At 36.1% G+C, this 18,169-nt stretch overlaps 1 protein-coding gene across 1 annotated transcript; it reads left to right on the top strand.

Annotated features, from left to right (window-relative positions):
- The first annotated feature begins 7,330 nt into the window (after positions 1–7,330).
- LOC123523410 (trichohyalin-like) lies at positions 7,331–14,282 on the top strand. The gene is made up of 5 exons (XM_053539032.1): positions 7,331–8,078; positions 11,368–11,589; positions 11,829–12,075; positions 12,578–12,844; positions 13,616–14,282. Exons 1-5 carry the CDS (start codon positions 7,542–7,544, stop codon positions 13,981–13,983), a joined length of 1,641 nt encoding a protein of 546 aa, XP_053395007.1. The 5' UTR covers positions 7,331–7,541; the 3' UTR covers positions 13,984–14,282.
- Positions 14,283–18,169: the final 3,887 nt, after the last annotated feature.

Here is an 18,169-nt window from a genome sequence, read left to right as displayed (position 1 = left end):
CGCTCTTACTCTGCATTGAGTCACAGCTGTTTCTAATCCCGTACCGTACATTCGTAAACTATAGGTTTTGTTAAAAAAAAAAGGCGGAAACTTTCATCGTTCTATACCATCAAAATGCTTCAGAAACGCCTTAAAATCCGCTTATTAAGAAACCTGTCGTTTGATAATTTTATATATACATTTCTAAGTCATTTGCTCAAACACTGAAAGAGTATTTCGTGCCAACCTGCGTTGTATAAATGCCCGCCACACCCCACCTCGTTGTAATTTGATTTAAGCGAAATCTAATATGGTGACCTATCAATTTTCTTTTGTTTTAGATTAGGTAGACATAACCAAAGGTATTTGCAGAGTTTGATTAAATTCTATTATGTGAAACTAGATAAAATGGCAGAAGTACCAACTTAAAACTGACAAAAATATGCAAAAATAGCCCTTGGGTCTGCTTAACAAGTATTCCTTTCTTTACAAAATCATGTTCTTTTGATTTCTCTGAGCATGTTTCAAATAGATATATTGTTTTCCATTATAAAAATGCTTAGATAATCAAATTTATGCTGATTATTGTACTTTACTGAAATATATTTTAGGATTACAGAAATTTTGAAAAATGTTTAAAATAGCACCATATCTAGGGGCAAATTAAATTGAAACAAAGCTGATGACCTAGTATTTTTATTTCATTTTTCAATACATCATAACATGATCTTTTAATACAAACCATTTCATCAAAATCTATTATTGAGAAAAACATTACGAAACTGTAGCTAGCGTCTTAAAAGCAAATTTGGGATTAATTTTTATATTTCCACCCACTTAAAATGACAACGGACTAGCAGGCCTGCGCCCATATACAATAAAAATGATATTAATATAAAGAAAATTCATGGCACTTACATCGTAAACTAAAAAAATGTAAATATCATTGAAACTATAAATATAAGAAATGAAAATATACAACTGCATCAGTTTTTTAGTCATTTTTTCGCATTATTTTGAAGAATATTTTTCAATTTTTTTCAATAAATGTAAACACATTTGAGAAAAATGACTTTATTTGGTGTCAGAATGTGTTTGCTATTGTTTTTGAACTTCGGGATTGAACTATTCGAATTTCCATAAAAGTTTTACTAAAAAATTGTGCTTTTTCATAATTTTGGCGGCCATTTTGGACGCCATCTTTGATTTTTAAAAACGTACCATGATGCCGCAACTCCACCTTAACTTATCTGACACTTTACACATTTATCTAAACATTAATATAAAAATCAGCCGTTAGACTTTTTTGCACACGGGATGTCCCCAGGGACTGTGTACTTATGTTATCTACACAATCTATATTACTTGTAACAATCTACAGCAGTGCCGTTAATCAATGTCCAATGAAAAACATAAGGGGGAAATGCACTGTATTTTAATTGGGTCTACTTGTGACACAGTCTGATTAAAATCATCTCCAGTTAACGCTACGCATTGGATCTGACGACGGGCTGCAGAGACTTGCGTTTTGAAAGTGAAAGTTGAAGTTTTAAAAAATCTATATTTAACCTGGGATTCCAGTTTTCGATATACGGGTTTATAATTCTAATAGGAAAGCTTATAGAGAATTAGCTTAGTGGACGCATTGGTCGAGAGGGCTAAGACGCTTTCCTACGGACGTGAAGGCCCTGGGTTCGATTCCTGGCTACTACAATTGGGCAAGACACTTCATCACGATTACCTCAGTTGACCCAGTTGTAAATGGGTACAAGCAAATTGCTGGAGGTTTAACTGGATTTAACTGTTTTTACAAAAGGGTCGCCCAAAAGCTCTACAGAGCTTATGTTCATTGTTTCACAAAGCGATCTTTAAATAAAATTTACCTTTACCTTGTTTTTCTATTCAAAATTGAAAAGCGTTTGTAAGGGGTACCGGAGGTAAACTGCCTTAATCATAAAGCTTTATATTTACCATCGATAAGTACGTGTTTCTCTATGGTGTATTGGTGATGAAGGCAGGAAAATATTTATTCCAGGGTTCGATTCCGATTCTGGCGTGGTTTTCTCTTGATTTCTCTTTTGTTAAAGAAACAAAATCTGATGTTCTTATATTCATAACATAATGAAACTTATTGTAAAGAAATATGATTTGTTCAGTCCATTTTAGCCAAACGCTTGTTGAAACGAGTCGTTTGATAGTTCCTATTTTTATTTTGGAGGCCCGCCCGCTTAACTTAGTAAGGAGAGCGTATGATTACGGATCGCGGGGTCGCGAGTTCGATCCTCGAGCGGGGCGTATGTTCTCCTTGACGATTTGATAAAAGACATTGTATCTGAAATCATTTGTCCTCAACCTCTGATAATTCATGTGGGGAAGTTGGCAGTTACTTGCGGAGAACAGGTTTGTACTGGTACAGATTCCAGGAACACTGGTTAGGTTAACTGCCCGCCGTTACATGACTGAAATACTGTTGAAAAATGGCGTTAAACCCAAAATACACAAACAAACAAACAAATAGACTCGTGGAAATAAAAATAGCAACATTGGAATTGATGAATTTGAATGGGCTGTCATCAGATCTACCTTTAAGGAAGATCGAAAGATTGCTATTTAAACTTGTTTGGTAAACTGGAAGTTATGGCTAACGTCATTTATTCGGAAAACTTGGAAAAAAACTTTATTCAAAATGTGGTTACATAATTATTTCGAGGCAATCCACAGCGGGTTATCTTGGCCTGTCTCCGCCCGTAGTGTGATAGGTGTATTATATAAAGTTCGATTTTCGAGCAAAGTAAATGTGCTTTCTAATGCTGTAATTAAGATCGTTTAAATTAAATTGACTCCTGTATTTCATCCATGTTTGGACGGAAGTTAATTAAAAGATCTAGGCAGTTGTTACGAAATGGAGGAACCTGGTCAGGCTAACTGGCCGTCGATACATTATTTAGATATTGATGAACCCATACTAGGAAAAACAAACAAAACACATTTCAGTAAGACTTACTGACATACACTTTCTTAAAAACAACAAAGACACTAAACGACTTCGAATGGTAAATGCGGGTAAGCTATATTGATAACAGCAATTATACTATATATCGAAAGGTAAGACAAGCAAACGTTGAATTACTTAAGCTCACCAAAATGCCTCATTGAAAACGTTTGTTATTTTGGGTTTCAACAGTATTTCAGTTATGTAACGGTGGGCAGTTAGTTAACTTAACCAGTGTTTCTGGATTCTCTAGCAGTACAAACCTGTTCTCCGCAAGTATCTGCAAAGTTCCCACATGGATCAGAGGTGAAGGACAAATTTTTTCTGTATCAAATCGAAATGTAGAACATACACTTCACCAGGGGATCGAACTCACGACCGCGCGATCCTCCCTACTGAGCTAAGCGGATGGGCTTACACTGAATATGTAATAAATACTGACCGAAGTGGAGGTAGGCATCGCTATACTAACCTGAGCCCGTGTAATGCGTGATGCCGAGTCGCAAAGCATACCGACCCGGAGGCTTACCGCATGGTAATTTACAGTATACATTCTCTTGTAAAAATGACGAGAAAACTTTGATGAAGGCTTCAGATGTGTCAGGGACATGTATAGTATAGAAGGGTCGTCGGAGAACGTGGCATGCAGAAGTAAAATGGGTTTGAATATTATCATGTGCGGTAGGAAGTTTTGATAACTAACAACAAAATTATGATGTGCATGTTGAACCTTTATAAACTGCAGCTGCTTATATCTAAAATTGTTTTGTACAGCTCTTTCACTAATGCAAATCTATACAAAAAATAGGAAGGCAAATGACTAAACAGCCAGTCCGCCTTGGCAGCTAGGTCTTCGAATGAATATGTGACGAGTTCGATATCCGGGCTCAGAAAACAGTTGTATTTGGTGTCATTCATCCTCCACATGTCAGTCACGTGGAGAAGTTGTCAGTTATATGCAGAGGGCAAGTCAGTAATAGTGCTGAATCCATAAACATGTTTTAAGGTAACTGGCTGGCTTTGCATAACCGTTACAGTCGAAAAATATGGCGTTAAATAAAAAGATCGCTTGAATAATAGTTTGCCCTAGAAAACCTGGAAATAATCAGGCTGGGAAAGCATGACTTTTTTTTAAACTGGAGCACAAGGCTATGAATAGAAAGCACGGGCGCGGTGGGCTGTGACAGGAGATAGTGTGCCATTCGTCATCCGTCTCTGAGATACATTGATAAATTGTCAGTTACATGCATAGCACAAAAATCAGGTTTAAGTTTATTCAAAAAATTATGTTGTGAATCAGGAATATTGATCTGGTAAATCAACTGATGTAATGTTGAATAAAAGGTGTCTGAGCCAATAAGTCAAACAATCAATCGGTTGAATGTCTTGGCACAATTCCTGTGCCAGCATATTTTGTCCGTGGATGGAATGCAGGCAAAATTGCAATAGTGTATACTGTCTATACAGAACATATAGTAAAACAACTGTGGTCTTAGGCATACTTACATTCCATACAACATTTTTTTTCCGTTACAGCTTCTTTTTGCTGTGGGCGTACTTTGCGATGCATGACTTCTTCTTTTGTATTTGTCTCTATTTAAATCATGTTTGCTATATCCCGATCAGGCTTACAAACTCCGACCAGTAAATCCAACTTGTACCCAACGTGGCAATCTGCTATGTTTTTACATTAAGATTTCAAAATGATTTGTATTTGCCATTGAAATGGAACACTGTCTTCATATTGATACTTGTAAGTTTAATCTCTTTGATAAATTTTCATGTCATCCGAGCAAGGCGCATGCTTTCGGACGAACTATTACTAAACTTTTAGATAATTGTTTTTCAAGTATAAGATAGATTGCTGCTAAATTTCTTCTTATTTGCACCAAACTGATATCAAACTGATATCACGTTATAATCGCATTAGAGAGCTTTATATTTTTTTGTAAACAAATGGTGCTAAATTCACTAACTCGCTTATGCCTCGGTGACAAAACCGTACGATGTCCGTACAGTTGTAAAAAATGGTACGAGTCCACCAATTTTAGAATCCTTACGGTCTCTGTACGATCGTATCGTCTGGTCACAGTACCTACGGGTCCCGTGCGATCTTTAGATGATGCAGTAGTAGGATATCCGTACGGTCATCGTAGACAAGTCGTGCGGAGCTCGCAGGGAGCCCGGACATACCTCGTGTGGTGCTCGCGAGTTTGTACTGCTTTCGCACGGCACTCGTACGATGTCCGCACGGTGTCCGTGCGATAAGAATAAACCAGTTTGGCGACGTCTGAAAAAGTTGCATTTTCAATTGTAGGATATCCGTATGGACATCGCAGAAAAGTCGTAAGGAACTCGCAAGGATCCCGACCGTACCTCGTGCGATGTCCGTTGGCTCGTACGGCGCTCGTACGGTGGCGAGCCCCGTGCAGACATCGCACGTTCTCAGTACGGTGTCTTTAATATCGTATGGACATCGTACATTGACCGTGCGAGTCCCCTACGATAGTCGTGCGAGCATCAGCAAGCTTTGCAGTGTTCCAAATCCGTGCGATGCCCGTACGAGCTCCTCCGGGGCCCGTGCGGTACCCGTATGGAGCTCTTGCGAGCAGCTCCTAACTTCGAAAATCTCTACGAGCTAGTAAATAATTCGGAAGCTCCGTGAAACATTCCGGGCCCTCTACGAGTTCAAAATATCCGTACGACGGTCGTACGAATTAACGATGTCCGTGCGGACGCCGTACGAGTTTGCCAAAATTCGACAGAAAACCTACCCGAACGAAACTCGTAGCGCTCTTGAGGCCAGATATAAGCTGTAACTTTCTATTTAAAGTAACATTCGTCAAGATATCCTGATTTTTAGTCAGTTAATTAAGTGATGTCGACAAAAATAAATGTATTTAGTAAAAAACTTAAACAGATAACGCATATGCGAGTTTCCCTTGCACTGCTTTTATTTACCCAACTGACTGGCTTCGCAACATGAACTTAAATATGTGAGTAGAAATGGGCACTAACAGGCAGTTTGAAAAATTACCCGGGTAATACAAATTTTCTACTTGCCACATTAACATCACAATATATAACATTTGAATGGCAATATAATCTACACTATTAAGCGAATATGTAGTTGGCAGAAATATGACGATAAATTCTTTTTAGTAAATATTGCAAACCAAATATAGAGACAGAAACGAGTCGGGCAATCCCATGATCTAGTTGTGTTTATAGCACCGTGCTGAAAGTCTCTCTGTAGTTGGACTCACTGTTGTTACACATATATTTTGTCATTGTTGTTATTAGATTAATTTATTGCATAGTGGACGGGAACGATGCCATTGCATACTCTACATGCATGTAGCCATTGCATAGTCTACAGCTCTACAGGGATGTAGCCATTGCATACTCTACATGTAGCCACTGCATACTTTATAAGGATGTACAGAGTTCTTTAATGAATTTATTATCTTATGGTGCTTCCGTCATATAGAGGGTACAGTATTTAGCAAAGAAGGAGAATTGCAATGTGTTTGAGTTGACAGTCCTTGTACTATTTCATTGCGCTATAGACAGACATGTCATACTTTCGAAGACGTATAAGCAATTGATATAAAATGTACATATACTTACAGATAATTTTGATATTTTTATATTCGTTGTTTTGCAAATTACCAAACCTATAAGATCCTTTGGAAGCAAAGAATGCATGTACAATCGAAATAATAGTAGGCGCATTCAAACAGACCTTGCAACATTTTTATTAATGTCGAGTTGGGCGACGTGTAGTTTTCCATCTTTTCATTTTGATTGCATCTGGTAATGTATTATGCAACATCCCTCATTCCCTACCCCCTGGCACCGGATTAAGCGGCACTTATATAGAAACATTAAATGGAGTCCATAATAATAACTGAACTGAGTCAAATTCGGAAGGGCTATTTACTATCGCAACACGGCACTGCCAAAGCAAGGATCTAATCAAATGTTCCTTATATTTCTAAAAATCAATTTGGTATGAGGTGATCATATCATAATATTATGAAATAAACAACGTTTTGCAAATACTATATTTATATATTGATTACCTTGCAGTTTCGATTTCAAGTATATCATATTTTTGAGTATCGATATCCTGCATAAAACCATTGAAGTTCTTCAAGAAACTGACCCGTATACGAAGGATCAATTGTTTGCTATAGACTATTATTTTAAAACAGTTTTGTTTAATTTGCAGAATTACAGGTACGATTATTACATATTTAATTAAGTTGAGACTATATATCAACATGTGCGTCTTTATTCGTTTTATTTAAAGGTAAATTTTGAAGTTTAAAGAACTGAATTGTGTCTTTATTCTGATTTATACAAAATAAATGATATTTTTCACAAAAACTATTCGAATTTTATTCATGTTATTTAATATTTTGTTTAAAGATTTTTACAGACTACATAGAAAATTACTAACATCATTCTTTGTTATAAAGTATATTTAATCCAATTTCAAGCTCAAAGATTCAGTGGTGATTTAATACACTATTACGGAATTATAAAGAAAAGAAGCGGAACAGTTATGGCGGATGGTCCGAAATCAAATACAGGGAAAAAAGCTCGAAAAAGATCAAAATCTGTAACATCTGAACGAGTGCACCATAAAGGTGAGTCACATTCGTATGAACTCATCCACTCTGTGAGTCTGCAAGAGAAAAGGGAAGCTGTAAAAAAGAAAACAAGGAAGCAGTTAGAACAGGAAATCATAGTTTTAGATGCATCCAAGAATATGGTTGAGGTAAACTTGAAAGATGTCAATGCAGAAAATAGTCAGCTGAATAAAGACAAATTTTATTTGCAAAATCAGCTTGAAAAAAGCGAAAGGGAAAAAACAAACCTATACAGAGAAATGGAAATGACGAAACAGGAAATCTTCAAATTAAAAACAGATTTTGATGCTGAAAAAGCCATACTTAGGGAAGAGAAATCAAGTCTATCTTCAAAACTTGAAAAGTCAAGACAGGAGAAGCAAACGTTGAGAATAGAGTTCGATGGAGAGAAAGCAAAATTAGAGGAAGAGAAACGTAAGCAAATGGAAGAGCTAACAAAAGAACGAACGGTAAGCTATGTGTATGGAAGACAAAACCTGCCTTGTTATAATGTTTTAATTGATTTCAAACTGTTTTGCAACATTTAATGACGAATACGGATTTCATTTAATTCATATAAACATTACAAAGTAATTGTGTTCAAGAGGTTGGTGATGAACATAATAAGCAAAAAGTATTTATTGGTATTGCACGAGAACGTTTTGTTCAGTTTGGCAGTTCAATTATTTGATCTGACAAATGCAAATTATAGTTGTATGTATGTATGTATTCAAAAAATTACACAACAACTAGAATGGTTCTATTGCACTGAACAGTAATATGGCCAGTGTAAGAGTCCCTTTATTGGAATAAACAAATATTTTTGTACCCTACAGAAACGTTCGTTAAATGAACAACTAACATTTAATTATCGTTTCCGAGTCGTTAAATATCAATCATATTAGACATTTACGGATTAAGTCTACGTGGACTGTGGACACCTAAGGCGATAGATTTTTCAAGGGGACCGTCTCAACATAGTTTAATTATATTATGCGCGATATGAAAAATAGTTTATAACTGCAATAGGGTTTGAGTTATTATATCATCACTATGCGGTAGGTGATATAAAATTTGGATGTGCCTGTTTTTAGCTCGGCTTTTCGAAGAAAAAGTAGAGCTATTGCATTCGCTCCGGCATCGGCGTCGGCGTCTCCGTTGGTTAAAATTTTTGATAAAGTCAAATATCTCTGTTGCTGTCAAAGCTATTGACTTGAAACTTAAAATACTTATTTACTATCAAAGTCTACACAAGGAAGAACAATCCACATAACTCTGATTGAATTTTTACAGAATTATGCCCCTTTCTAATTTAGCATTTTTGGTGATAGTTTTTGATAAAGTCAAATATTTCTGTTACTTTCAAAGCTACTGACTTGAAACTTAAAATAGTTATTTACTATCGAAGTCTACACCAGGAAAAACAATCCTCATAACTGTGATTTGAATTTTGACAGAGTTATGTCCCTTTTTAACTTAGAATTTTGGGTAAAAGTTTTTGATATATTTTTTTTTTTGATTTAACGTCGCACCGACACATGATAGGTCATATGGCGACTTTCCAGCTTTAATGGTGGAGGAAGACCCCAGGGGCCCCTCCGTGCATTATTACATCACGAGCAGGCACCTGGGTAGAACCACCGACCTTCCGTAAGCCAGCTGGATGGCTTCCTCACATGAAGAATTCAACGCCACGAGTGAGGCTCGAACCCACATCGATGAGGGGCAAGTGATTTGAAGTCAGCAACATTAACCACTCGGCCACGGAGGCCCCCAAAGGTCAAAGTCCTAAGGAAAATGACAACAAAGGGAAGAAATTCCCCGAAAAACTCTTAGTCCACTAAAATTATTAACAGGTACAGATGTGTCAAAATACACCTTAACTTTGCAGGTACCATCCATGTTGTACCAAAGAAAAGTGGTCTCGGTTTTTACCTACGGCTAATAATAAAATAGTTACAAAATAACCTATTTCTAGTAACATAAAAGGGAAGTAATTCAATAAAAAGTATTGTAAGTGAACAACGAAAAAGAATCTGCCAAATAAAAACAAGAGCACCGCAATGCAAAGCAACATAAACACAAAACAAAGTCATGTGACCTTTAACCTCTAAGTGTTACCTTTACCTTGAAGCGAGCTATGTGCTCTGCACGTCGTCTCAATGTGGTGAACATTTGTGCCAAGTTTTTTTTTAATCCTTCAAGCAGTTTAAGAGTTACACATCGCACTCGAAACAAAGTTATATGACCTTTGACCCCTAAGACGGACACACAGACAGACAGACGGTCAGACGAACACCAAAATACGTTCCTTCGGGCGTATAATAACAACAAAGCAATGGAGACGCAAGATAATACGTTTTCTACAGTTTTCACAATGTTTTACCTGCTGACCTACATTTTGATCCCAGCTAACCCAGTTAAGATTTATTTTCATTTCGGACGACGACGACGATGGAATACGGATACATTGCGAACAGATAAGCTCATCTTTTCAACTTTGTCGCAGATGAGCAACTTATAATATTGAAAAACCTTTCGGGAAAGTGTTATGACGCTAGATCATATACTTCAAAACACCTCTCTGGCGAACAGACAGACGGACAGACAAATCCAAATCTTATCCTGTGCGGTAACATAATAAGCCAGACCTTACCATCATTATTGGAATGTTTTCCTACCACACATAAATTAAAATTATCATGTTGAGACGGTCCTCTTGAAAAATCGATCGTCTTAGGTGGTCACAGTCCACGTACACTTAATTCGTAAATGTCTAGTACTACGCATTCGTTTCTTACATTTATTTAGAAATAAATTGAACATTGAGTCTGTTTTATAAGTGCGATAATTTCACAACCGAAATAAAAAATTCAAACATTGATTTTCGCTACAAAAAAATTTCATTCTAAAGGTGTTTATCATCAGTTTTCTAATTAATTTACTGATTAAAATGTAATACTTTTGCTAAACAAATTGTCGTTTAAACTATCTGAACTAAAAACAAATTCAAGTTTACACTGCCCTTGGGTGAGCAAAGTTTTAAAGATATTACAAAAGATACAGGTTTCTATTCTATAATGACATCAATGTTAATCGTTTCTATTTTCCAGTTATTTATGGATGCATTGTTCAAATGTGTAACGTCATCCAGATACAGTGATATGTAATATGCCATCTTTCTAGCTTTTCATGGTGGAGGAAGACTCAAGGTCCCATCTGAGCATTATTTAAAGCACGGGTCTGTACCTGGGTATAACCACCGAATTTCCACAATGTCAGCTGGATGATTTCCTCACATGAACCACTCAGCCACGAAGGCCCCATGTTCAATTGTGTAAATTGTTGTTGTTTTTTTGCATAATACATGCTCTATGGGCAAAATTATTGTTAAGAGACGGTGCTTAAGATGTCTAAAATATTCAAATACACAGCAACGGAAATCCGCTTTATATATAGTTTTACCCATCTTAATACTGTTTTGCAGAGCTGGTTGATGGATCTCTAAACCCAATCATTGAATATTTAGGACATCCTAGCATTTCATGATGAGACCCTATGCCAAAGAGAACATTGTTACAAACAAAACCAATAAATAGGTCCACAAACTCAAAAATAACACCAACTTTAGTAACAGTAATAATAGAGCTAGAAATAATGCATGGCATGTACTTGCGCAGTACACATGCACGCTAGTATATGCTTGTAAAGTAATAGTTACTATTTTAATTAAGTTTTATAATTATCTTTTTATATCAGGAACACTGGAAATTTACACATCATTTTTCAAAACTTTTGGAAGACAGCCGGGCTAAAGTGTATGTAACAGGGTCTTACAAAAATCTTCAAGTTGGAGAGTCGAATATCATCAAACAAGATATTATGGCACAGTGGAAAGAATTGGCAGACAAATTGTGTGTATCTATAGAAGACCATATGATTAAAAGGAAAGAACTGGAAATGAAAGTGCGTAGTGATGAGGTAAGCCTATTAAAATTTATCTGTTGTTAAATATAACAAACTGTTTTCCAAGATGCTCAATGTGACTTTATCTACAGGTATATTGTATATATTTAATTAATATAACAGTCAAGTGTTTCAAACAATGTTTACTTGTAAATTTTGCAACAATATTAAAAGTCATACTTTCAAAAGAATCGTCTTTTGATGCAGTGCGATTACAATATGTATGATAAATGCTTTCTTACATTTTACCATAGGTTTTGCTGAAAGAGATAAAAGATTCTCTACAAAGAATACTCCAAAACCTTAAACATGACAAGACAACTTCTAAAAGACTTGGTCGAGACAAAGAGTTGTTGGAGTTCTTGACGTCAGACAGATCTGATGAACGTATCCTTACAGACGGCATAAAACAGTTAAAAAAGCATATAATATCTTCAAAGAGCAGGAAAGACTTGCCGCTGGCAGCTGAGGCTGCTGTTGCAAGACTACTGAATAAATTTGGTAATGATTTTAATCTACACAGCATACAACTGTACATGTGCAAAATCGTACTTTTAGGGCTAAGTTAGAACTTAAGTGTAAGGTATTTCAAAAATCATTTTAGGTAGATTCATTTTAACTATTCGGCTATTCCAACAATCTCAGCAGACCAAGAATGTGACAGTTACGCCATAATGTTGAATTCAGGATAATATTTTGTAATACAAAATTAGGAATTGTGGTTTAAAAGTTAATGGATGGATACTTAGAAGTGAATTTAGAATAAAAAACTGTGAGCTTTTGTGATCGAATTTCTTTAATTAGTCCTATAATTATTTGCCTGTCTATTCTTAACTAGTATACTTAAACAGAATTTTAAGTAAGCAGAAATACATTTTTTGTTTGTTTCGTTTCGTTTTTACCTTATTATAAAAACTTAGAAACTATAATGGTTGAAATTTACAAAATATACACTGCCAAAAAAGACCACATCCATTCTAACTTTAATAAAACTGTTTTGCAGATCGCCTCACCATAAGAGAATTTGTTGAAGTTCTGGAGGGTAAGAAACAAAAGTCAGAAACATCACAAGATGCTGACCAAACGAAGAAGAAAGAAGTATATGTGGAAAGGATAGAATCAATACAAGTCGAAGAATCAAGTAGAGATAAACCTCTCAACAGAACCTTTTGTGTAGATATTCTTGTTAAGTGGTTACAACTGTCAGAAGAGAACGACGCAGAGCAACTACTTGGAAGAATAAAAGTATACGAATCAAAATTATCAACAGGTAAAGCTTTTATCAAAGGTCAAAATATACATGTGCAATTATAAAGGTAAACAAAGTTTGCATAGTTATTTCCTTTGTAAAGTGTTTCGCAGCCGAGCTAGCTTTTACAATTAAATAGAGGATATTACATGAGTGTCTTTTCATATCCAATTTATTAAAGTCGTTGAATAAAATAATAAAATGCGAGGCTCTGCCGAGCATTTTATCAATTTTATTCAAGTACTTTAAGAAATTTTAAGTTGAAAGTAAAAAATGTAATATCTTTTTATGACATATTAGCTTTTCCTGTTAAAATATAAAAACTTCTTCTTTCCTTTACCACATAAACAGGTCAATTTGACCAACGTCTCGTATACTATAAACGACATCGACGTCAAAGCTTTATTACACTAGTGTATTATCATTTTTATCTAATGGTTTTATTACAATCCCGCGACGTGTGATAAAAAACCTTAAATGGTCGATACAAGTATATGGGTGACTTACTATGCCTCCTCTTTATTGAAACCATGTGGTGAAAGTTATTATCCCCCCTACTGTGCTAATGAAGACTGAAATCGCTCGGTCCACTGCCAAGATCTAGGCCTTTAAAAAAGATCCAATGGCAATAAAAAGCACAAAGATCCTAATCAGGGAAATTAAGTCTTTGTAAAGCATAAAGAGACGATTTATATAAAAGAAAACATATTAAGAAGAGTCAGGTTTAATTATCTACACGTACAATTTAATATTTACGGGAAAACGTTCTAAAATTAAACACTTATTTCACAGAAATGGTTTTGGAGTACCAAGAAGAAATTAAACGTAAACACATATCCAGTGACTTGGATGAAATGCAGTTACTTAAAAAAGGTAAAGGCCCACATGAAGATTTTGAAATACCATACAGTAGCTTACCGAGTACACAGAGCCTTCAAGGTCTGCCTGACGCTCTCACGCAGTTCATGCATCAGTTAGAAGGTTTAAAGATTGTAATTGACATTGACAGGAAAGTAGACCAAATATCTGACGCTTTGAAAACTGTGGGATCTGCTAGTAATAGTTCGCACGCAAATAAAAAAGAAAGAAATAATTCGCAAGGAAATAAACAAGAAAGCGGACCTATAAGTAACTTCAATCGGCAAATTTCTGACGTATGACAAGTCTAATCACAGAGGTTGTGGTTTCAGTGGCGATATATTACTATTTTGTTGTGATATTTACTTGTATTTATTCATATGTCTTTGTTAATGTATGATATCGGTGGTGGTAAATGTACAAGTGTAATGGACTTAAGTTACAATTACAGGACTTGCAAGTACTTAACGAATACTAGTTTGATGTGATCTTTACTTGTATTTCCTAGTGTATGTTATTGGAGGTGTCAAATGTACATGGACTTAAGTTACAATTATAAATCTTGCAATAAAGTAATATGCCGAACTTTTTATTCGCCTCTCACAGGAATGTCCTACCCTAGCCTGAGAATCCAGTCTGACAATTTCTAACTTTTTTCTACCTGCAAATTGACAGCCTGTGGAAACCTGTTTTCCGACCGTAGCGCCACCTATATTACACGCGAAATATGCGGGTGTTTGATAAAGAACGATAACTTCTGAAAGCAATAATCCATGGCTAAAAATAGAAACGGAATTCTCACGGAAAAAAAAGATTGGAATCGTGTACCTCCGAAGGTTTCCGAACATTTCCGGGTCATAGACAAATACCAGTTTGTACCCCCCATAGCTTTTCCAGCGAGTTGTAATAACTTTTAAATATGTCAGTAAATTTAAGTTTGCGTCATAGCTATCAAGATGTTATATAAATACAGACTTAGTGACCTACGAAAATTGACGAATTTTCGGCAGCATTGCCTCGTTTTCGTTTCAAACAAGCGCATTATATAATCACATGTTAATTAGGCTTATTATAGAAAATTGATAATCAATTGTGACATGGAAACTCCTTCAGATTTCCCCAGGCGTTGATAATATCAGAAACTCGATAAATGCCAATTTACACTAATTAGCCCGCCCGCTTAGCTCAGTAGGTAGAGCGTTGGTCTACGGATCGCAGGGTCGTGAGTTCGATCCTCGGGCGGAGCGTATGTTCTTCGTGACTATTTGATAAACGACATTGAGTCTGAAATCATTAGTCCTCCACCTCTGATTCATGCGGGGAAGTTGGCAGTTACTTGCGGAGAACAGGTTTGTACTGGTACAGAATCCAGGAATACTGGTTAGGTTAACTGCCCGCCGTTACATGACTGAAATACTGTTGAAAAACGGCGTTAAACCAAAAATAAACATAAACAAAACACTAATTAGCGCAAATTAAGTCGGATCTTTAATGCATAGATATTACGTATTATTTCTTCTGACAAAGCACAAATATTATCAACGGCTTCCCGGGCTAGTCCTACCCATGAATGGTCACCAATCAATCATGGTTTGAATTTCTGTGTAAATCGACCAAAATTCAGACAGGTAACAATTTTGTTAGAGAATCATTATAATAACATTTAGATTCAGGAACGACTTTCACAGTTTTACATACAGCAATCTACTGACAAGTATCCTAACGCACTGCGGATCATGATTTATAGGTGGAATCGTGATGACAAGTCTGGTTGCGGATCATCAAGAAAACGTTCGATGAAGTTCTCTCCAATTTCGCCAGAGTTCTCGCGTGTTTGTTTTGTTTGTTTAATTATTGGTTTAGCGCCGTTTTTCAACCTAATTTCAGTTATGTTACGGCGGGCAATTGACTTACCCAGTGTTCCTTGGTTCTTTATCAGTACTAACCTATTCTCCGCAAGTGATTGCAAACTTATCTACATGAATCAGAGGTTGAGGAGGACTGATTGTAGATAAAATAGTTCATATCACATCGTCACGGAGAACAGACATTTCGGACGGAGACCAAACTCACGACTCAATGATTTATAGATTTGCGTTCCCTATTGATCTAAACGGGTGGGCTTGGTTTCCGGCTGGCAATTTCTGACACAACTTTTAGAGTTATCATTATTTGCATATTAATAATAAGGAAATGTGAATAAGCCCTCTTGTAGCCATATAATGACATATATATAGTTTTAATAATCTTGGTACACGGAGTATTTGTGGGATTATTTCATTATCAGACAAACAGTTTATATGGTGTTGTTAGCCTCTATCGGCCATGCTTTTGACGAATCGGAATGAATTGAATATCTTGGCAAAGATCTGCTCAAAGAAGCATTTGTTTGAAATTCGGATAAGCAGTTTCTAAACGTTTCTACTACACATATAATATGGGAATGTATCCACGTCCTGTGGTAGCCATGTTTTTTAACGAAACGGGGTAATTCAAAGTAATGCGATAGAGAGTCACTAAAAGAACAGTTCTGTTAAAAAAATGGAATCAAATCAACATCAACAGTTTGACAAAAAGGATTCTCAAACAATCCACTTTAGCCATTAAAAGAATCTTTGCAAAGGCCACTGGGGGTCATGTTTGTAATGTAGTAGAATGATTTAAAGTAATTTAGTAAGAAGATTTCTAGGGGGCGTGAGTGGTGTTGCGCAATGATACACTCAATCAAATCGAGGCTTCTGTTATTTTGCTTGACTGCGTTCTATGCTTCCAAAGGATCTTCTAATACATTTCATTAACTATCACAACAGCAAACTAGTCGTGCGGCGATTGTAAAAACTCTCTCCATACTTGGATTTTCTTGTCCTTTGCAATCGTGATGTACATTCAGTTATACTGTACATAACAGAATTTCGCTGTGTGTTGCTTATTTGATAACCTCTCGCAAACAGACTCAAACAAAAGAATAATAATATCTGTCATGTGTTTACGAATCGGATAGAAATATCCGCCCCTCGGGCACCTGCGCATTGGGCGGTAATGAGGCTTGCCGAATTACCGCCCATGTGCAGGTGGCTGAGGGGCGGATATTTCCATCCGATTCGTAAACACATGACTGATATTTGTTCTTGCATATCGTATACATGTTAGCATTTTATTCTGTCAAATTATTTTTCTTGCATACCGTATTTTACAAAAGGTAGAAATAGTTTCTTTTTAAAACTCTTTCTTATAATAGAAAATGAACACAAAGCGCGGGAAATTAACGTCCGTATGCAGAAGTGACGTCATGATGTTTTGCGTTACGCACAATAACAAATTTCCACATTAGTTTTATCGGTTGTAGCGTAACGTTATGTTTTTACGATAAACTAACGTATTTTGAATCGAGAAATATACTATAAGGAACGGAGAGAAACTATCAAGGTACCTGCTTTTTTCGTATTTTAATATAAACAATATATTATCAGTGCATGAACCACTAGTTGTCATTAACAGCACGAGAGTCATCTGGCATGGGGGGGGGGGGGGGCCAGATGGGTTTTGCCGGCATGTGTAAAATCACCGGAAACGCCAGTCCGATGTGCAAGAATCTGCTTTCTTTTTGCTTGGTTGTGTTCTATGCTTCCTAAGAATCCTTTGATTAATTGTGTTCTGTAAAAGTATTTTGGCAATAACAAAACTAGTCAAAGAACTTAAACAATACAAAACAAAAACGTTTTCGAATAAGGAGCTGGTTTAAAAAACGCAAAATCATGTCCCCGGGTGTATTACAAAAGATGTTGTTTTCTGAGATTTTAAGTTTAAAGGTGTAGATCATATGAAGGTCAAGGTCATCTCTATATAAGTCAGTTTGTATGTCATGCCACAAGGCTTGTTGAGTGTGAGTAAGAACTAAATTAGGTCATTTTTGTGGGCTGTAGTACCAAGGAATTCAATATTGTTTATTAAGGTTTTAAGTTTGAAGGTGAAGGTCATTTGAGGGTAAAGGTCATTTATATATTGGCCTGGTAATGGACGAGGGTCAATGCCATCTTGGTAGTTTTATTTCAATCTTGACTAGTAGCCAGTTATGATCATTATAACCAAAAATGTTGTTTATTAAGTTGAATAAGGTTATAAGTTTAAAGTAAACGGTCATATGAGGGTCAAGGTCAATTATATATAGGTCGTGCAACAAAGAGTGTCGAGTGTGAGTATGAACTGAATGAGTTCATTAATGTGGCCTGTTGGTAATCTTGTTCGAACTGACGGATGAAGGGCAAGGTCATCTATATATAGGTCAGTTTAAATTTTGTAGGTCTTGCCACAATGTTTTTGAGTGTGAATATGAACTATATTGGGTCATTTATGTAGGCTGTAGGAACAAAGATGTTTTTCGTTAAGGTTTTTAGTTTGAAGGTGAATGTCATATGAGGATCATGTATATAGGTCAGTTTGTAGGTCTTGCCATTCGGATTGTTGGAGTATGAACTAAATCCAGTCATT

This window comes from Mercenaria mercenaria, chromosome 3, assembly GCF_021730395.1.
Source record: "Mercenaria mercenaria strain notata chromosome 3, MADL_Memer_1, whole genome shotgun sequence".
In the NCBI taxonomy this organism is placed as follows: domain Eukaryota; kingdom Metazoa; phylum Mollusca; class Bivalvia; order Venerida; family Veneridae; genus Mercenaria; species Mercenaria mercenaria.
This window is presented reverse-complemented; position numbering and strand designations above follow the sequence as displayed.